General features: G+C 36.7%; 4 protein-coding genes across 4 annotated transcripts; all 4 read right to left on the bottom strand.

Moving 5' to 3' along the window:
• Positions 1-323: 323 nt before the first annotated feature.
• On the bottom strand, positions 324-3,723 carry LOC127074734 (aspartyl protease family protein 1). The gene is made up of 10 exons (XM_051016080.1): positions 3,274-3,723; positions 2,788-2,932; positions 2,204-2,439; positions 1,843-2,067; positions 1,605-1,740; positions 1,442-1,515; positions 1,261-1,360; positions 1,115-1,172; positions 905-976; positions 324-816 (listed from the first exon to the last, which is right to left on the bottom strand). Exons 1-10 carry the CDS (start codon positions 3,570-3,572, stop codon positions 578-580), a joined length of 1,584 nt encoding a protein of 527 aa, XP_050872037.1. The 5' UTR covers positions 3,573-3,723; the 3' UTR covers positions 324-577.
• Positions 3,724-4,254: 531 nt separating this feature from the next.
• LOC127135377 (uncharacterized) lies at positions 4,255-5,118 on the bottom strand. Its single transcript, XM_051062105.1, has 3 exons — positions 4,721-5,118; positions 4,549-4,600; positions 4,255-4,446 (listed from the first exon to the last, which is right to left on the bottom strand). The coding sequence occupies exons 1-3, from the start codon at positions 4,876-4,878 to the stop codon at positions 4,255-4,257; spliced, it is 402 nt and encodes a 133-aa protein (XP_050918062.1). The 5' UTR covers positions 4,879-5,118.
• A 10,129-nt stretch (positions 5,119-15,247) lies between these two features.
• Positions 15,248-15,598, bottom strand: LOC127136807 (uncharacterized). The gene has a single exon (XM_051063328.1). It carries the CDS (start codon positions 15,596-15,598, stop codon positions 15,248-15,250), a length of 351 nt encoding a protein of 116 aa, XP_050919285.1.
• Positions 15,599-15,601: 3 nt separating this feature from the next.
• Positions 15,602-18,801, bottom strand: LOC127136808 (uncharacterized). The gene is made up of 5 exons (XM_051063329.1): positions 17,962-18,801; positions 17,371-17,769; positions 17,001-17,284; positions 16,086-16,766; positions 15,602-15,974 (listed from the first exon to the last, which is right to left on the bottom strand). The coding sequence occupies exons 1-5, from the start codon at positions 18,799-18,801 to the stop codon at positions 15,602-15,604; spliced, it is 2,577 nt and encodes an 858-aa protein (XP_050919286.1).
• Positions 18,802-19,785: the final 984 nt, after the last annotated feature.

Consider the following 19,785-nt stretch of genomic DNA (forward strand, 5'->3'; position numbering starts at 1 on the left):
CCACATGGAATTTAAATTCCCTGCATTTAGCGTTCTATATCTCTCTCTATCTTGCATTTTATATTTATTTTTTAAACAAGTATGCATGATTTTCCTTTGTTTCTTTTTTATTATAACTTATCTTTTTTATTTATGATATGCATTAATGCATCAGAAAATGAAAAGTGAAAGCGATGGCGTGGTTGCTTATTTGAGCCACCGCATTCTACAAAATAGACCTTCCAACTAAAATTATTAAATAACCAAATGTTTGCGTGACACGAATACAAAGGGATAAAACCACCCCTTTACGTTATTTCAATGATAACACCTAGTATACTATATTAAGGTGAAAAATGATTGGGTTTATTAAATATAAACAGTGAGGCTAAAAGTGTTATAATGTAGTAAGGAAAACTTAGAGATGACATTTACACTATTGTATGAGAGAAAAAATCTTACACACTTTCTACACAACTAAACTACACACTTTCTAAACTATAGAGCAGGGAAATGAATGCTGCTCTAATATCAACATGTAGAACATTATATGAGCTGAATTTATCATATACTGTCAAAGGCCCATGCAAATGAATGATCATACAACATATAAATAAAACCAAATACAAGAAATTAGAAATCCAAAGCTAGTCAGAAGCAAAGTGTGGCTATTAAGCAGCATCGACGGTGATGCTTTTGACTGTTGAGATTTGTATTTGGAATTTTTACTTGAATCAGGGGCAGGGTAATGGCCAAGCCCGGCAGCGACTGCGGGAGGCACAGTGTCTGAGTGTGGTCTTGCTGGGACAACATTGTTATGATCCTCAATGTCATAACCTGTTAAGGGCTCAAAGTATATGAGTATCAATCTCAGCATATAACCAATAAAGTGAAGAACAGTATCAGGAGATGAAAATAGACTTACAATCAGATTTCTTCCATCCCAATGTGAGCTTTTCCCGGTCAAAAACAACACGGTAACCAGTCATGAAGTTCTCTGCAATCAACATCAAGAGCTGAGGAATGAGAATGAATATATATGATATGACACATCATGCTGGTTCATGCATCATTTCGATTCCAGCAGCCACAGTCGAAAGAAAATTTATTTCTCAAGACAGTATAAGAGACTTACGTCCAATTATGTTCAGCTCAGCACTCTTGACCACTGCTAGACAATATACAAGTTCACTCTGTAGAAGTAATAGGGAAAAGAACATGCTTGTTATATGTATATCCCCAAAGCTTAACAATTGTTAGATTCGTAGATTTAAGAGGTACCTGCGTAGAGATGATAATTATTGGATCATAAACAGAAAAACGGCTTCCACCTCCCATTGTTAAACTCATGCTAGGTATCAGGCTAGTATTTGCATCAGGACTGTCGAATCATAAGAAAGAATATTAAGATTTGAGTGAAGTAACAAATGATTAAAATAAATAGTACTATTAGTTTTATAACCTCATATCATAACAATATTCAAAAGGGATCCTTGAATCGAATGGACGTCGCCTATCTTCCACTTGGGAATGAAACTGCAACATAAATACTTCAATGGTAAATTTTATCTTCTAATAATGTCTAGCTAAATGAAATCAAACTTTGTCCCTTTTTTAGCACTTACACTCTCAGATAGCCTTGAATAGGTTGGATCAACCAAATATGTAAAAGAGGTTCCAGAATCAAAAAGAGCAGTGAATTCCACGTCGATTAGAGTTGTTCCTACACGGACTTGATTGACTGTGATGTTATAGGTAGGGCTGTGAGATGCATCCAAGCATAAGAGATCTATTCGCAAGCATTACAATATACTACTCCAAATTCAGATGAACAGAGGCTAGTAACAGGGAATTACCACTTACTGTGATGGGTTCATATTAAATGGAGTCTCGTTTTGATCAAGACTTCCTTTGTCTCCAAAACTTATTCTTCCAACGCCATCTCGTCCAAAACACATGGAGAACGAATCTGCTGTAAAGCCTTCCCTCGATAACACGCTGGGAACTGATATTTTCTCCATACCAAGTCCAAACAAACCATTTGGAGCAGCAACATCTAAGAACGATCCACTCTGAACTTGTCCGCATCTGCGAAAAAACATGTATCGAATTTTATTCCTAGTAATTATGATCAGTTTACATGATAAAACAAGAGCCAGAAAGCTTAAAGATATCAGATAAGCATAATATGTATCTATTTTAGCAATTTAACACAGAAACTTACCCAAATACAACATTTGCCTCAACAAGGTCACGATGATCATCTTCTTGGGTTAAGTGCAGAACGTCCTCCACTAGTATTCCAGACGTAGAGGTTTCAGCAGAGACGTAAGATACCATGTAAGGGCAGTTGCTAAATGTCCCAAGGCATTGATTGCGATGCGTGCAGAGACTATTGTTACAAGTGACCTTTTTACTTGTTGAAGAACCATTAGGATTATAAACACTAAGGTCAAAATCCTACCATAACAATACATTCCATCAGAAACAAACCAAGGGTAACAAACACACAGGATGCGTTTCAGCTTATTTCTGTAAGTTCTTCAGGATAACTTATCATATGAAAATAGCTTATATGAAGAAAAAGATTAACTATATCTTATCTTGTTATGGAAATAGTTTATGCATAACCACTTATACGATTATGGTTTAATTAACTTGTTTATCCAAACAGGGCATTGACATATCATGCAAACCTCACTGAACTCAATTACTCATTATAATATTCCTAACTAGAAAGAATCTAGGAAACAACTTAACTTGAGCCACAAGACAAAAGACCAAACAAAGAGAAAGTTGAGAGCATACTGAAGCCAAGGCAGAAAATGCAGAACTATCAGTAGCTGCACATCTTGTGCAATCACAGGGTACCCAAAAGAGGTCACTTCCTGTATCAAGTGCCACCATGAACTTCACTCCAGGTGTCCCTAGCTCAACTGTTGTATAATGTAAACTGTATTCAAAGAACACAAGACAAAAAACAAAACAAAAAACTAGTTAAATAAAGAAAATCAAGTAACCAATTCCAAGAACAAAGACTAATCAAAACAGTTCCCAAAACCATCACCTTCTAAAAAAGGGTTAGTTAAATTTAAACCTAAATGCAAAACCATTATTTAATACCATTCTTTCCTTTATTAACATTATCATTATTTAATACCATTCTCCTTCAACTTCAAAACAGTTCAATTTTATTCCAAATGTGAAAATGATAAAAATTGTATTTTTAATAAGAAAAATAAAGAATTAACAGTGAGAATGAAATGAGAAAGAGGAAAAGGAAGAGGGGTTTACAATCCGAGGGAGCTGATACGGAAGGTGGAATTTCCGTCGGAGAAGGCAAGACCAGCGTCGAATTGGGAGAGTCTGCGGCCGCGGAGGAAGCGGTCACGGTCAGCTAACTCGGCGTAGTATTCGACGGTTCCTTTTTCCGGCCATCGATGAGAAGGAGAGGGTGCGGAGAGGGACCATTTCTTGACAGGTTCGGAGTAACGGTGGTGCATCGTGAAGGTGAAAATGTGGGCATCGCAGTAGTTCCAATGGAACAACACGAAGATGATTAAGGTGATGATGATTTTGCTGAAACTGAGCATTTTTGTTCTTCACTTTGCAAAAACCTAAAACCTCTGAAAGAAGAAGAAGAGAAAGAGAAAGAGAGGATCTTGGTGTGTGATGTGAAAGGGAGTGAGATCTTGTGAAATTCAAAAGAAAATTGGATCTTTTTTATTAATAAGCCACTGAGGCGTAGTAATGTTGTATAGAGTGAAGTGAGTCACTATGAACTTGACTGACCCACATGGTGTGGGTCATGCCCATGTGACTGGGCCCCACATAACTCCTTTTGTTTTGACAGTTGTTGGCAGTTGTGTCTTTTCCCTTATTGTTAGTTGTTACTACTCCACACAATGAATCATCTTTATGACAATTTTTTAAGCATTAAAAATAAATATTTATGAATTCGAATTCGCGATATTTTATTTGTTTTAGAATAAAAGAAAAATTAGATATCTATATAAGCAATTTTTCAGCATGTTGTTTGATGAGACTCATTCTAGAAATAATGTTGTTGTCATATTGGTCTAGACAACAAAATTTGTTATATACAAAAGAAAAACATATCTTGAGTTTATGAAACTCACATATGTATTTACATTTACAAATTAAGCATTACTAATTACTCTCTACAATATAATAATCCCTCAAAGTTTAACTTCTACACTACTCAAATTAATCATAAACTCTTTTTCCGTTTCAACAAAAGCTACTTTCCCACTTTCACATTGTAGAAGCAGAGGCAATACTAAATTTGTCAGAAAATTTAGTTCGTGATAATAGTGGTGAAACAACTTCCATTTGGTGAAGAAATTCAACATCATGAACCAATGGATTCTCTGTTCTTCGCGGTGGAGAGCCGGAGTAACAGCAAGGTAAGCATCCATTACATATTGATTCCATTCCATCTACATTCTGCATAAATATTCACAAACTCTATCAACAACCATTCAAACCTAATCAAAATTTTCACACTAATTAATTACTTATTTATTACTAAGTTAACAAAATCAAAACCTTTTCAATGATCATATTCAACACTCCATTCCTTTCATCAATGTTTTGATGACTGATGAAAAAAAAATCAAACACGTTACTCATACTAACATTAACACGTGAACACCAATAATAATTTTGAAAAATAAATCAATTAAATGTATGTGTTTGATCGAAAGAAATAGAATAAAACCTATGCTTAGAACAGTTGATTGGTTTGAGGAAATCAGGTATGGAAGGTGAAAGCCTAATAGGTTTAGGGCAAATAGGGTGATCATAATTTCTTGATCCAATCATTTTTCTATCTGAACTCAAATCAACAAGATTGCTTTTCACTGCTTGACGATGCATGTTCTTTGTTTTGTTTTTTTTCTCTCACAAGTGAATGAAGCATATGTGAGTTATTCAATCTATTTATGCTCACGTTGAATTGGTTTTAGTGTGTAGAGTATGAGTAAATACAATGAAAGAATAGCCACACAATTTTTCAGAGAAAGTTCCATGTAACAAACTAGAGATTAGTTGAGCCACAATGTGTTAGAATTCATAGTATGTTTGAGTGGAATGAGATCTGTATTTCTTTGGCTGAGAGTAAAAATAGTTTGGTATTTGACTAGACTGAATTATAACATTAGAATGCTTGAGCCTTAATTAGTACTTCTTCTTTTTTTTCTTTTTTTTTATGAATTAATTCATATTTTCTTAAAACAAAAATACTAAATGATTTCTTAGTGCAGATTGTATAATAATTCAGAGTTTTATAATATATATTATATAGTACATTAGATAAAGTATCTTTTATGCATGTTTTTATTTATTTAGTGTGATTAATTAGTTATGTTTAGTCCAACAATAAAAGTGTAACTAATTAGTCATGACAAGCAAATTTTCAGTGAGAGATTAATAGACATGTTTATTTAAATTATTGACTTTAACAACAGTTTACCATTATAACTTTAATAGATAACATTTGTTTAACAATATGTTAATTGAAAATGAATTATTTAGAAAGTATAAATAAAAATAATATTTTAAAAGTTGATGCATGTAGTATTAAATTTATGGAACAAGCATTAAATTTTGGAATTTTTGTTTTGTTTTTGTTATAGTTATTTTACTTCAAGAAATTTAGTAACACGAAAAATGAATAATTAGAATGTCGCAGATTTGAACCAACACTCATATATCTAGTGTTTTATTACACAACTATTACCTGAACCGTCTTAATAGACTATATATTTTTATTCTTATTTGAGTTATCTTAATGGACTACATATTGTTATAGTTATTAGTACATGTTAAACAATTTTGTCAAGCTGAGACCAAATATAAATGTATTAAGAATATATGAGTCTATTATTAAGTTAATGGAAATAATAAAGTGGTAAAAGTTGATGAATTTTATTATAAATATGCTTAATTAGTATAGAAATCCTTTAACTTAATTTTATGTTTCACTTTAATTATTTATTTAATAAATATTATAGAGAAGTCTCTTAAAACACTTTCGTCAGCCAACTTATTCATTTATGTTAAATTTTAAAGAAAAACATTAATTTGGGTGATGTGGCATGACAAGGCAAAACTTAAACTTTTGACTCAACAAATATGTTATATCAATATTCTATCATCCATTTTCATAATTTCATTCGTATTCTCAAATTTATAGGATTTCCTATTCATCTTCTTCAACATTTGGATTCTTCATCTTTCGTTTTCATAAACATTCTTCTTATTCAAAATTTATGTTCAAATGTCAAAATATTCCAGCAACTCTTCAAAGAAACAAAGTTGTGGGACATTTGGATCTATGCTCAGAAGAAACAAGAGGATGTAGTATTTTTGCTAAGAGGAGTGTGTTCTTCATACAGTTACAGATATGAAAAGTGTGAATGTTGGGAAAGAGTTATGGGATTGTAGAAATTATAGAAATCAAATAGAAGAGGGATATGTTTTTTTCAAGTGGTTATGTAATGAATGTTAAACTGATATGAAACTTTCATATTATTTTAATCGTATATTACAAGGAGGGAATAAATTATATTTATATACACAGAAAATCTATTTCTAATTATAACTAAATCAGAATAATTATAGCCAAATCATGGTAATTAACAATTAATAACTATATTCCTATTATAGTTCCTAAAATCTTGTTGACAACTAACGCCAACACTCCCCCTCAAGTTGGTGCATAGAGATCTCGAATGGCCAACTTGTCAAGTGCGTTGTAGAAGTCTCTGCTACATACAACTTTTGTGAGTATATCTGCTAATTGATCTTCAGATTTAACAAACGGGAATTGAATTATCTTGGTCTCCAAATTTTGCTTAATGAAGTGTCGATCTATTTCCACGTGTTTTGTCCGATCATGTTGAACCGGATTATGAGCAATTTCAATTGCAGACTTGTTGTCACAAAAAAGGTTCATCGCATTGTTCGGAGCAAAGCCAATTTCAATTAACAATCTTCGAAGCCAAAGACGCTCACAAAGACCTTTAGCCATCCCTCAAAACTCTGCTTCAGCACTTGATAATGCTACAACCTTTTGTTTCTTACTTTTCCATGTAACCAAATTTCCTCCAACAAAGGTAAAATAGCCTGAGGTGGATTTTCTGTTGGTGATATCTCCTGCCCAGTCAGGGTTTATATAACCTTCAACTTGTACATGATTATTCTTTGTGAACATCAAGCCTTTTCCAGGCGAGGACTTCAAGTACCGCATGATTCGAATTACCGCATCCATGTGATCTTTACTCGGGTTGTGCATAAATTGACTTACTACACTTACCGCATACGCTATATCAGGTCGTGTATGAGATAAGTAAATAAGTTTGCTAACCAATCTCTGGTACCTTCCTTTGTTTATTGGCACTTGGTCTGGATATTCTCCAAGTTGGTGGTTCTGGACAATTGGAGTATCTACAGGTTTACAGTCTAGTAGCCCAACTTCTGATAAAAGATCTAGGATATATTTTCGTTGAGATAAAAAGATGCCTTTCTTCGACCTAACAACTTCAATACCTAGAAAATATTTGAGCCCACCTAGATTTTTCATCTCAAATTTGGTTGCAAGTTGTTTTTGAAGTTTTTTTATTTCCTCAGAGTCATCTCCTGTAATAATCATATCATCTACATACACAATCAAAGATGTGACCTTACCTTGACGATGTTTCAGAAACAACGTATGATCTGCGTTGCTTTGTTAGAAGCCATATTTTTTCATTGTCAGGTTCAATCTCCCAAACCACGCTCTAGGAGATTGCTTCAAGCCGTACAAACTGCGTTGCAATTTACACACCACCTTAGTCTCATAATTTGTCATGTATCCCGGAGGGATATCCATATATATTTCTTCTTTCAAGTGCCCATGGAGAAATGCATTTTTTACGTCTAACTGATGCAATGGCCAATCCAGATTTACTGCAAGAGATAAAAGAACTCTGACAGTGCTCAACTTGGCAACAGGTGAAAAAGTTTTTTGATAGTCTATGCCATATGTTTGTGTAAAGCCTTTATCCACTAATCTTGCTTTGTACCTTTCAATGGGCCCATCAACTTTGTACTTGATAGAGAAAACCCACTTACACCCTATTGGTTTCTTTCCTTTTGGTAAAGGGACAAGAGTCCATGTCACATTCTTGTTTAATGCCTCCATTTCTTCATTCATAGCTTGAACCCATCTAGGGTCTTCAACGGCCTTTTCAACGTTGCTAGGTACACTTTATGAAGACAACTCATTTGCAAATTTCTTAAGGGGTTCAGACAAGTCCTTCATAGAGACATAATTAGCAATTGGATACCTTGATTTATGATCCTCTTCTTCAGGAGAGTAACGCTTCGGTGGTTTTCCCCGATTATGCCTGTGAGGTAATTCATAGCTAACAGAGATATCACCATTATTATTATTATTATTATTATTATTATGAGATATAGGAGAGTTTACCTCAATGATATTCTTAGGAGATGGATCGTTGAGTACTGGAGAGGGGGGGAATTTCGATACTTCAACTTCAGGACTCATATGGTCTATTTGAGTTTGACAAGAATCACCAAAAACTTCAGTTGAAGGTATATCAATATCTTTGAACTAGTCAAATGTCGACCAATTCGACTCTTCTTCTGGTGTCTCCCCCTGAAGAGAAGAATTGGGTGATACAGATGAGTAGAAATGGTCAAATTCCAAGAATCTAACATCCATAGTTACATAAATGCGTCGAGTAATAGGGTCATAGCAACGATGCCCTTTCTGGTGTACACCATATCCCAAAAACAGGCAGCGAATGGCACACGGCTCAAGCTTTGTACGCTGGTTTTTATGTAGGTGAACAAACGCAACACACCCAAAGACTCGAGGTGGCAGCATTTGTATTGTAGGCAGCGGTACAAATGTGGACAAGGTCTGCAACGGAGTTTTAAATTCAAGGACCATACGGTGGCACCGATTGGCATCAAGTTAGATGGCAACAGCTATCCCATTTGGTCCCAGGTGGTCGAGATGTATATCTCGGGCAAAGACAAACTAGGATATATCAATGGAGATCTCCCGCAACCCCCTCAAACAGATCCTACATTTCGGCGTTGGCGGACTGACAACGCGATTGTTAAGGGATGGATAATCAACTCAATGGACTCTTCTCTAATCAGCAACTTTATTCTCTTCTCCACTGCCAAGCTGGTGTGGGATGCAATTGCGACCACGTACTTTGATGGCTCTGATACCATCTAACTTGATGCCAATCGGTGCCACCGTATGGTCAGACCCAATTTGTGACGGGGCTGACGCACGGTTCAGAACTTCCGTCATTTTCGTCGTCAATTCAGCAAGAATGGAAGACGAGGTAACCTCATCGGAGTTTGAATCCGAGTCGGCCATGGAAGAAGGATGGAAAGTGTTACCGTAGGTTAGGATTAAGACCTGGCTCTGATACCATGTTAAACTGATAAAAAACTTTCATACTATTTTAATCGTATATTACAAGGAGGGAATGGATTATATTTATATACACAGAAAACCTATTTCTAATTATAACTAAATCAAAATAATTATAGCCAAATCATGGTAATTAACAATTAATAACTATATTCCTATTATAGTTCCTAAAATCTTGTTGACAGCTAACGCCAACAATGAAATTGTTGATGGAAGAGATTTGAAGATTGAAAGACAAAAGAAGAAATTTTTTGAAGTTAAAGAATGAGGTTGTCCACATAAGAGGAATGTTGAAAATATCAATGGTGTTTGTCATTTTTATTTTAAGGTTGAATGTAGTGTTTTTAACAATGTCTTTTAAATAGGGTTAGTGTTTACGAGTGATTTCTAATAAACAACCGCTAGTCTTCCAATATTATAGATTTTTGGTAACTTACAGGATCGATTAGATTGATCCTAGGACATGTGTCTCAAGAACTATTATTACGGTGATTTGACTCATGGTTAAGTTTGTTTCTGGTTTATGAACAACGAAAAGTGTTTTGACAATATTTCTAAACAAAATTTATGACTTTATGAATAGAGAGTAAATGACAATAACTTTGTAGGAAAAGGTTTTTAAAGATAACGAAAGTACTTGGAAAAGGTGAAGATAAGTGACTTGAAGTAAATGTTTTAAATTTTGAGAAAGTACTGGAAATGGAAACTTGGCGAAATATAAATGCAAAGGTAAAAATGATGATAGAATACTGAAAAATAAGGGCAATTCGACAGAAGAAAAGACAGTGAATAAATTTAATTTAAATAACTTGTATGAAATAGATAACATGAACGAAATTATGGTGTTCTTCATACATGCATTTTCAGCATAAAACTTTTTTCTCCCGCTCTGGTACTTTGAATATTTTTGTGAATTTCTGTATATCTGTTTGAACACCCCTGAAATCTAAAACTAAGACCCCTATTTATAACAATTCGACCCTAACGGCCTCTACACAGATGACTGCCACGTTCGACATTTTCAAGCGTTGCATGTCTCGGATGTTTCCACGTGTTGGTCTGACGAAACTGCTTCGTTTAAATTTCAAATCTTTCCCGCTTGAAGCTTCGAATCTGTCAAAACGCCTACGTCGAAGAGAACTTTGTGGAGATCCAAAAAATCTTCTAAGTCTCAGGCTTCGACAAGAAAGATTTGTTTACCCAAGAAAAGAATTCAACAAATAGCTTCGACACAACCATTTTTATTTATTCTCCAAAACGTAACACTTCCAAAGAACTTCAACTATTTGTCGAAATCTCCAGTTAACAAATTGCCCCCAATAAATGTCTATTTCGAATCAATGTAGAAATGGGCATTTTTTGTAATCACCAGATTTCGACCAGAGACCTTTCATAGACCTAAAAGTCCATATTTGTCAGTTAATCATGATTTATTTTTTCAAAACGTCTCATCAAGACGTGTGGGCAGTTATTTGTCATCATGAATTTCAACTTCCAAGAATAACGAACAGTAATCCCTGCACCCTTTTCTCAGAAAAACCACCACGTGGCCCACTACCCTGGCAAAGTGTAACCAATCAGCTTCGTAGGTTAATACTATAAAAGCTCACTTGTCATTTCTTTCTTCCTTTTTACGAAAATCTTCATTTTCAACCTAAGTTCATCTTCTAAAACTTCTCTGAAAACATTTCTTCTTCCCTAAAACCTTAATCCTTCAAAATCTCCAAAAAAACCCATAACAATGTCTTCTGATAAACAACAAAAGCAATCAAAGAACATCAAAGGTACTGGATCCTCAAAAAGTTCCACTTCTCAGAACATTCCAACTAGCACAACCATAACTGTTGGGGATTATGAGTACATCACTTTTCCAAAACTTATTAAAGAACAGAAAGCAATTTTTGCTTCTCAGGTAATGATTCCTTCCTCACTTTCTGGAAATGTTTTAGGGTTTTTAGGCTCATTAGTCTCTGAAGATCATTTAGAGAAATGTGTGAAGTTTTTTCCTTGTTATCATACTACCAAACCCATAGCCAACAAAACTGTTTCCTCCAGAAATAATGAGGATCCAGTCCAAAGAGAGGCTTTTCAACTGGATTTTATCACTGATAGTTTCAGACCCTTTCGGTCTTGTCCAACTCTAGACAAATCCTATCTAGCTTGGTTAACGAAAGTTGAGAAGAAGAAAGCTTCATTTTGGAAAGAATTGGGTATTTTTGACCTGATTCAGATGTCGAAGCTGGGGTTTAGTTACTGCTAGCCTTTATTATTATCCAGCCTATATTTCTGGGATAGCACATATAACACCTTTCATCTCCCTTGTGGAATAATGACTCCTACGCTTTTCGACGTAGCTGCCATTTCTGGACTTCCTCCGACAGGAGAAACCTTCGACCCCTACCAAGACTGCGAAAACTTGATTGACTTCAACATCAAAAATGCTTCATTCAGTACTTATATTAATCTGTATCACACTGATGGGGAAGAAGTTTCTGACATAGAACATATAGCATTCTTAGGTCTATGGTTGTCCAAGTTCTTCTTTTGCTATAAATCTCTGCAAGTTGCAAAGAGATTTTTAACACTCGCTAACCAATTGCATGTTGGTCGAAGAGTGTGTTTAAGTGAACTCTTGTTGGCTAGTTTGTATGAAAGTCTAGGATCGGCTAGTGCTAAGTTAAAGGAGTATGAAGCTGGTACCAACTTATTACTATCTGGGTCTTATTGGCTTCTTCAATTGTGGCTCAATACCACTTTTGAATCCTTTTTGCCAACACAAGGAAACATTGATGAAAGTGCCCCAAAGATAATAAATCGAAGCATTGAGGGCACCATACTCCTTCAACTGACTCCAGCGGATGATGTTGACAACTTACAAACTTCCCTTACCAAATACACCTTGATGTTCTCGAAGTGTCGCCATTTCTTTCCTTCGATGGCTCCTTTTGCCAGTCGAACCCATGGTCCTTCCTGGTTTACTGCTTTGCTCGAAGATGCTGTGAAGAACGCCAACACAGAGATCGAAGATATATGGCGTGCCTTTCTCTTCCCAAGGCTGCTTGTTTCTAGGATCCTGCCAGTAAAGAGCCATGTGTGTCTGTTGGCTTATCAACCTAATTTTGTCTCTCGATAATTTGGGTTGTGTCAACTTATTCCTGTTTCTTTAATCAATCAAAAGCGCGAGATCTGCTGTGCAGGGACTGAATGGAGCGCTCGAGACATTGCAATCCACGAAGAATTCCATGCAAACTTTGTTGAATTCCAATTAATAGCCTACCAACCGTCGTTCTACTCCACCAATGGTTTTGCCACTTGGTGGACAGATTTCTATTCCAAGAATATGTTTTCTACTGCTGAAATCAAAGAACGTCTAACGAAGGCCTTTTCATCTTTGCAGGAAAATGTCCACAAGGGTAAGCTTACTCACTCTGAAGAAATCCAAGCATTCCAAAAGTACTTTGAAACTGTCTATGACCCAACGGACCTTGTTCGAACCGTTTGTGATGCAGCGCCAATTTTAAAAGAGAAATTTGAAAAGAAAATTGCCAAAAGAAAATCTCTCAAAGCTATAAAACCTGAATTTAAATATGATTTGGCCTTTGAGTGCGAACCACCCAAATTTCCAAATTTACCCAGTGCAGATTTTGCTTTGTCATTTTTCCCCTTACCCAAACTGGTTCATATGTGGGACATTTTTAACATACTAAAAAATGACCAACAAAAACCTGCTAAAAGAGTAGTTGCAACCAAACATACCTTAGACAGTTTCAAAGGCTTTCTTCACTTCGACTTAGTTGCAGTGAGAATTACTTCTCTGACATGTGAAGGTGTGGAATGTTTGGATTTCTTGGTTTTACAACTCCCTTTCGTCTTTTTCCCAATCTTTTAAATATTTGCATGTTTCGACTAACTCACATTCTTCTTTAGCCGTCGAAAGGAAGGTGGCGAAAGCTAGTTCGAATACCGCTTCTAAGCCAACTACCTCTTCAAGTCAGGGAGTGCCTTCTGGTGCTGCTCCAGAAAAAACGAAGAAGAGTTCAAAGGTATTACATTAAATAACTTCTTTGTCTCTTTCGTATTTTTCTAACTATTTATAATTTTCTTTTTCAGGGTAGTGGGAAGCCTCCTTTGACGCCCAAGAAAAGAAAAGTCTCCACTGCTAATGTAATTCTTGTCGAAGATGATGAAGAAGATACTCCTCCAACTCCACTTAAGAAAAAGCAGAAAAAGAATAAGGCACCAGCTGCCCCTTACCAAACAAATAAACAACAAGGTGTCGAAACCAACATTCTCCCTCCTCCTCCAAAGGAAACTTCATCCCAGCCCTCTGGTGGCGCAACGCTGGAGCATATTGGGAGCAATGCTTCCGACCCTGAGGCTCAACAGGTAGACTTCGACCTTGAGTGTTTTATCTTTCGACAAACTCATACTTTATTCTAAAACTTTGTTTTCAGGACAAACCTACCACTCCCCTCATTTCTACTGCCAATCAAAGTGATCCTTCGAGCGGCATGAATCCATCTCCTCCTCCGACAATCAGCGGTGCTGTCCAAAACAAAGGATCTTCGATTGAAGCCCAAAATCTCGAAGCAGATAACACCCAGAATGAACAAGAAACCTCTTCTCCTGGTGAAGATGGTAAAAGAGATTTGAAGCACATTGACGAGAAGGTCTCAATAGAGAAAGAAGATTCTGAGGATACTCATAGTAATTCTCCTGCAAGAGTTACGTTCCCTTCAGATGATAATGATCAGGATTCTGATGAGATTGAGGGGTACTTTCAGGAAGATGAAGACGTGAATGCGGGAGAAGATGATCCTGAAGGAAATCAAACTGGAACTGGTGACGCCAACGTCGACACGGTCCCAAATCCAATTAAAGTTCGACCATCCATCATCCAGACTTCGCCTATATCGCTTACTGAGGAGGAGAAAAAAGCTTTAAAACAAAATGATCCCCTCAAGTATGTAAGGTTAATGATGGCTCAAAGAGAATCTTCTTCCGAGCAAAGCATTTCTGGAGCTTCGACCCATTCTGGTGCTAGTGCAAATGAAGCATTACATGACGAACTCCTTCAGCAGGTGAAGAAGGCAGTTTTTGATGTAAATCTCTTTGAAGAATTAAGGAATGATGTGGGAGAGAGCTTTGGCATAAAGAAGCCGATAAGCAAGATTAACATCACTGCTTGCTCCACTGATATAGGTGAAGCCCTTATCGACATTCAGAACCTCATTGACCAAGTCTGTGCTAAATACCGTAGGGAGGTGGATGCCAAAGCAAAGCTTCTATCAGCTGAAAAAGCTCAAGCCACTGAGTTTGACAATGCCCTTCGAACTTCACAAGCTTCTGAGGAGTTAGCCGCTTCCAAAAAATCAGCCCAAGCAGAATTCGACACTTATACTGCTTCGATATGACTCTGGGAATCTCACATTGCAGAATTGCAGAAGAAGATTTATGATGCTAAGGCGAAGCAGGCTGCTATCCAAGGCTTGGATAATACTGAAGTTGATGATCTGGCGAAGCAGAGCGTAGATCACGTCGAAAAGGCTACTGCTATGAATGAAGATATTGCACGCCTCCGAGGGGTTCAAGTTGTTGTTCAGTACAAGATTGGCTTGGCGAAGAAAAAGTATGATCGGATGAGGGCCACTATTCCTTTTTGATTTCCACCTGTATTTATTCTATTCGACTCTTGTTCATTTGTAATTTGATTAAGAAGAAAGCCATTTTGGCAAAGTTTGGAGTTTAAATATCTTCACCATTTTGGCCATGATAGTTCTTTGCTTATTATGTTGTTATGATTTTAACTTCATGCACAAATGGTTTATACTTCTTTAAGTATTTCCCATTTACTTCTAGGATTCTTCGATCCTCTGTTAATTCTTCTATTTCGTATGCATTATTTGAAAAGGCTTTTAAAATTCGAAAAGGTCCTTCCCAATGTGGAGACCATTTTCCTAATGCTTTATTCTTTCGATCCATAGGTAATATAACTTTCCAAACTAAATCATTCATAGTGAAGGTTTTACCTTTGACCCTCTTATCGTATGCCCTTGCTACCCTCTCCTTTTGTCTTCTTAATACTTCTAAAGCATGCAACCTTTCTTCGTCCAAATCCACCAGCTCATTTATCATCATTTCCTAGTATAAGTCAGATGGAATTTCTCCTTGTCTTTGGATTCTCACTGATTGCAAGTAGATTTCGACAAGTAATACTGCATCATGTCCGAATGTAAGCTGGAAAGGTGTAGTGTTAGTAGCTTCTTTAGGGGAGGTTCGACAAGCCCAAAGTGCTTGATCTAAAGTTTTGTGCCAATTTTTTGGCTTCTTCCCTACATGTTTTTTGATTAAACCAATTATTACTTTATTGGCAGCTTCGACTTGCCCATTGGCTTGAGCATAATAGGGTGTGGATGTTAATAATTTGAAACCCATCTCCTTTGCAAACTCTTGCATCTTTCGACCAGTAAAAGCTGATCCTTGATCTGTTGTTATACTTTCTGGGATTCCAAATCTATATAATATTTGCCTTTGAATGAATTTGATAACAGTTTCTTGATCCATATTTACTAAAGGTACTACTTCGACTCATTTAGTGAAATAGTCAATTCCTACAAGTATGTACCTTTGACCTTTGGATGAATTGGGTCGAATTTCCCCAATTAGATCTAATGCCCACCCTCTGAAAGGCCAAGGCTTAATAATTGTATGAAGCTCACTTGCAGGAGCATGTTGAATTCCTGCATGTATTTGACATTCTTGGCAACCCTTAGCAAACTCTATACAGTCTTTTAACATGGTGGGCCAATACATTCCATATCTGAAAAGCAACCATTTCATCTTATGGCCTGCCTGGTATGCTCCACAGGCTCCACTATGTACACTAGATAATGCCAAGTAAGCTTCGTTTTCTCCTAAACATTTCAACAGGATCCCTTCAGGGGTTTTCTTGAATAATTCATTCCCCATTAAAACATAAGATAAAGCCATGTACTTGGTTTTTCTTTCTGTATTTGTCGAAGGGTCCTTAAGATAATTAATAATTGGATTCCTCCAATCTGTATCTATTAAGGTATCAATGGCCAGTACTTCAAACTCCTCTTTGTTATCATATCCTAACTGAGTGCTTTCCAAATCTGTCGGAGACAATCTGGCAGCCATTGCCTTTCCTCTTACTTCGACAAGTTCTTCTAGCTTTTCTTTTGAAATTTTATACCCTGAAGCTATTTGTGCTAAGTCATTAGCTTCTTGGTTTTTTATTCTAGGGACATGTTTTATGTCGATATATTCAAATTTTTTTAGTAACCTATTTGCAATGACGAAGTACATAATCAAATTTTCTTTTATACATTTGTACTCCTTCGTCAGTTGCTTGATTACTAATTCTGAGTCTCCTTTAATTTCGACCCTAGTTGCCCCCAATTCCAACAAAGCCTCAAGTCCTGCAATAAGGGCTTCATATTCTGCTTCGTTGTTAGAACAAAGGGGACCTTCAATTCTATATTTGAGTTTTGTTGGAATTCCGTCAGGAGAAATTAACATGATCCCAACCCCACTTCCATCCTTATGAGTGGAATCATCGAAGAATAATCTCCAAGGTTTCAACTCAACTTGAAGTTGAGGATTTTCGACCACTGCATGGTCTACAATAAAGTCTGATACTATTTGTCCTTTCATTGCCCTTAAGGGCATAAAGGTTAAAGAGTATTCAGTGAGTGCTAAAGCCCATTTGCCAATTCGACTGTGCATTATTGGCTTAGATAACATATACTTGATGACATCAAAATGTGAAGAGACGTATAAATCAATAGGTTTTATATAATACTTGAGTTTAGTACAAGAGAAATGCAAACAAAGACACAACTTTTCTATTGAAGTGTATCTAGTTTCTGCATCATTTAAAACCCTACTAAGATAATAAATGGCTCTTTCAACGCCATCTTCATTCTCTTGTGCAGCATGCTACCTATGGTAGTGTCGGAAGCTGATATATATAGTCTCATAGGCTTCTTTCCACATGGTGGTGCCAAGATATGAGGATTCGTCAGATAATGTTTGATCTTGTCGAATGCCTTTTGATGTTCGTCATTCCATTGTAACTTCCCTTGTTTCAGGCGTAAGAGGGGAGAGAAGGCTTGAGTTCGACCACTTAAGTTTGAGATGAATCTTCTTAGGAAGTTTATCTTTCCTAATAATGACTGCAATTCTTTCTTGGTTGATGGTGCTTTGGTCTTCATAATAGCCTCCATCTTATTCTGATTGATTTCTATCCCCTTTTTATGGACCACAAAGCCCAGAAAATCTCCAGCCTGCACAAAGAATGCACACTTAAGAGGATTCATTTTTAAGCCATGTTTTCTCATTCTTTCGAATGATTGGCTGAGATGGGTTAGATGATCTTCATTTGACGTAGATTTTATCACAATATCATCTATGTACACTTGCATAAATGTCTCTATATAATCATGGAATATAGAATTCATTGCTCGCTGGTATGTTACCCCAGCATTTTTTAGACCAAAGGGCATAACTATCCACTCATAAGTGCCTATTGCCCCTGGACATCGAAAGGCTGTTTTAGAAACATCCTCTTCTGCAATGAAAATCTGGTTATAGCCAGAATATCCATCAAGCATGCTGAGATATTCATAGCCTGCAGCTGAGTCAACCAGCATCTCTGCCACAGGCATTGGATACTCATCTTTAGGAGTTGCTGCATTTAGATCACGAAAATCTTTACACGCTCGCAAAGAGCCATTTTTCTTGATAACAGGAACTATATTTGCAATCCAATCGACATACCTTGTGGTCCTAATGAAATTGCATCGAAGAAGTATTTCGACCTCTTTTTTGATCTTTGAAAGGATCTCTTGGGCGAATCTCCTTGGAGTCTGCTTGATGGGCTTCTTGCCATCCTTGATAGGCAGCTTTAATTCGACCAAGTCCCTCTTCAAACCAGGCATCTCGTCGTAGTCCCAAGCAAAGCAATCTTTGTTTTCTCTTAGAAATTCAATTACTCTTACTTTCAACTTGGGGTCCAGTTTAGTGCTGATGTAGGTGATTCTTTTTGTACTCCCATTTCCGAGATCAATTTCTTCAAGAGGATCTTGCGCTAACATCTTCGCACTTGACGTTACTGGATCTTTTTCGAATCCCAGAGGCTCTTCGTCATAGATGGCATCTAACCTCTGTTCTGTTAGTTCCACAGGTACCTGTTCGTCAGGGGGTTTTGGTTTAGAGTACTCCCCATGTCCTGTATTATAGATTTCACCATATGTGGCTTTGTCAGCCATGTTTGTTATCTCGACTTCGAGAGCCGTTTGTCTTTTGTTCTCAGCCATGTAGGCCGAGATCTTTTCGAAAAAAGAAGACTCATGCATAATACAGGTTTTCATCCCAGCCTGTTGGCCGTATTTCAGATGATTCCCCTTCTTCTGGGTCTCCCATAATTTCCCTATCCCACTGAAAGCCATTGGGATGAAGAGTCAAGAAGTACAAAGCATTTTTATTTGGTGTGTAGCCTTCTTCAGCTGGGTTGCATGGTCTTATATGAGCCAAGTTCCTGTCGAAGTTCTTCTTGTCTACATGGTTTACTTCTGCCATGAAGTAACTTTGGTCAACTTCAACATTCTCTACCACACCATCTTCTCTCCAGACAGATATCCTCTGATGCATGGTCGGAGGAACTGCCCCTATTCCATGTATCCATTCTCTTCCTAGTAGTAAGTTGTAATTTGCCTTCACGGGTATTACCATGAACATTGTTGGTCTTGTGATTGATCCAACAGTCAAATCCACTTGTATGACACCCAGAGCTTGTCCTATCTTACCCTCATAATTTGACAATACCATATTGTGAGGTTTGACATCAGTGTCGAACATACATATCTTCTTTAACATGAATTGGGGCATCAAATTGACTGTTGCTCCTCCGTCCACCAGAACTTTATTCACCCCCTCATGTCTAACTTTGGCCCTAATATATAGGGGCTTGAGGTGACTATGCATCTGTCATACGGTGAACTGGACTTTATCGGATTTGTAATCGCAATGTCGCGGTTAGCAAGAGTCGCCACCGACTTTTCTTTTATCCCTTAAGGAAAGGTGGAAAAGAACAAGAAAGACCTTAATTTTAAATTCTTAGGTTCGGGAGGTACTTTATACAAAGGGAAGGTATTAGCACCCTTTGTATCCATGGTTATCCATGGGCTCTTAATTGCTCAATCATTTATGTTTCTAGGTTTGAAAAAGTGGTTGAGAAATGTATGAAAGATGTTTTGAAAACGAGAATTTAACTTTGTAATGATTCTTGCATGAATGTGTAC

This window comes from Lathyrus oleraceus, chromosome 4 (assembly GCF_024323335.1).
Source record: "Lathyrus oleraceus cultivar Zhongwan6 chromosome 4, CAAS_Psat_ZW6_1.0, whole genome shotgun sequence".
NCBI classification, from domain to species: Eukaryota; Viridiplantae; Streptophyta; class Magnoliopsida; order Fabales; family Fabaceae; genus Lathyrus; species Lathyrus oleraceus.

Bases quoted from the DNA above. Each gene is read 5' to 3' on its own strand.
- LOC127074734 (XM_051016080.1), bottom strand. From the start codon at position 3,572: ATGCTCAGTTTCAGCAAAATCATCATCACCTTAATCATCTTCGTGTTG. The intron at 1,516-1,604 runs GTAAGTGCTAAA...TTTATGTTGCAG, and splicing joins ATTCAAGGCTATCTGAGAGT to TTTCATTCCCAAGTGGAAGA. The intron at 977-1,114 runs GTAAGTCTCTTA...TGTTGATTGCAG, and splicing joins TGAGCTGAACATAATTGGAC to AGAACTTCATGACTGGTTAC.
- LOC127135377 (XM_051062105.1), bottom strand. From the start codon at position 4,878: ATGCATCGTCAAGCAGTGAAAAGCAATCTTGTTGATTTGAGTTCAGAT. The intron at 4,601-4,720 runs GTTTTATTCTAT...TTTTTTCATCAG, and splicing joins ATCAACTGTTCTAAGCATAG to TCATCAAAACATTGATGAAA. The intron at 4,447-4,548 runs GTTTTGATTTTG...ATATTTATGCAG, and splicing joins TGAATATGATCATTGAAAAG to AATGTAGATGGAATGGAATC.
- LOC127136807 (XM_051063328.1), bottom strand. From the start codon at position 15,598: ATGATGATAAATGAGCTGGTGGATTTGGACGAAGAAAGGTTGCATGCT.
- LOC127136808 (XM_051063329.1), bottom strand. From the start codon at position 18,801: ATGGCTGAGAACAAAAGACAAACGGCTCTCGAAGTCGAGATAACAAAC. The intron at 17,770-17,961 runs GTAACATACCAG...TTCTTTGTGCAG, and splicing joins TTGGTCTAAAAAATGCTGGG to GCTGGAGATTTTCTGGGCTT. The intron at 17,285-17,370 runs GTAGGGTTTTAA...ACTAAACTCAAG, and splicing joins AAGAGCCATTTATTATCTTA to TATTATATAAAACCTATTGA.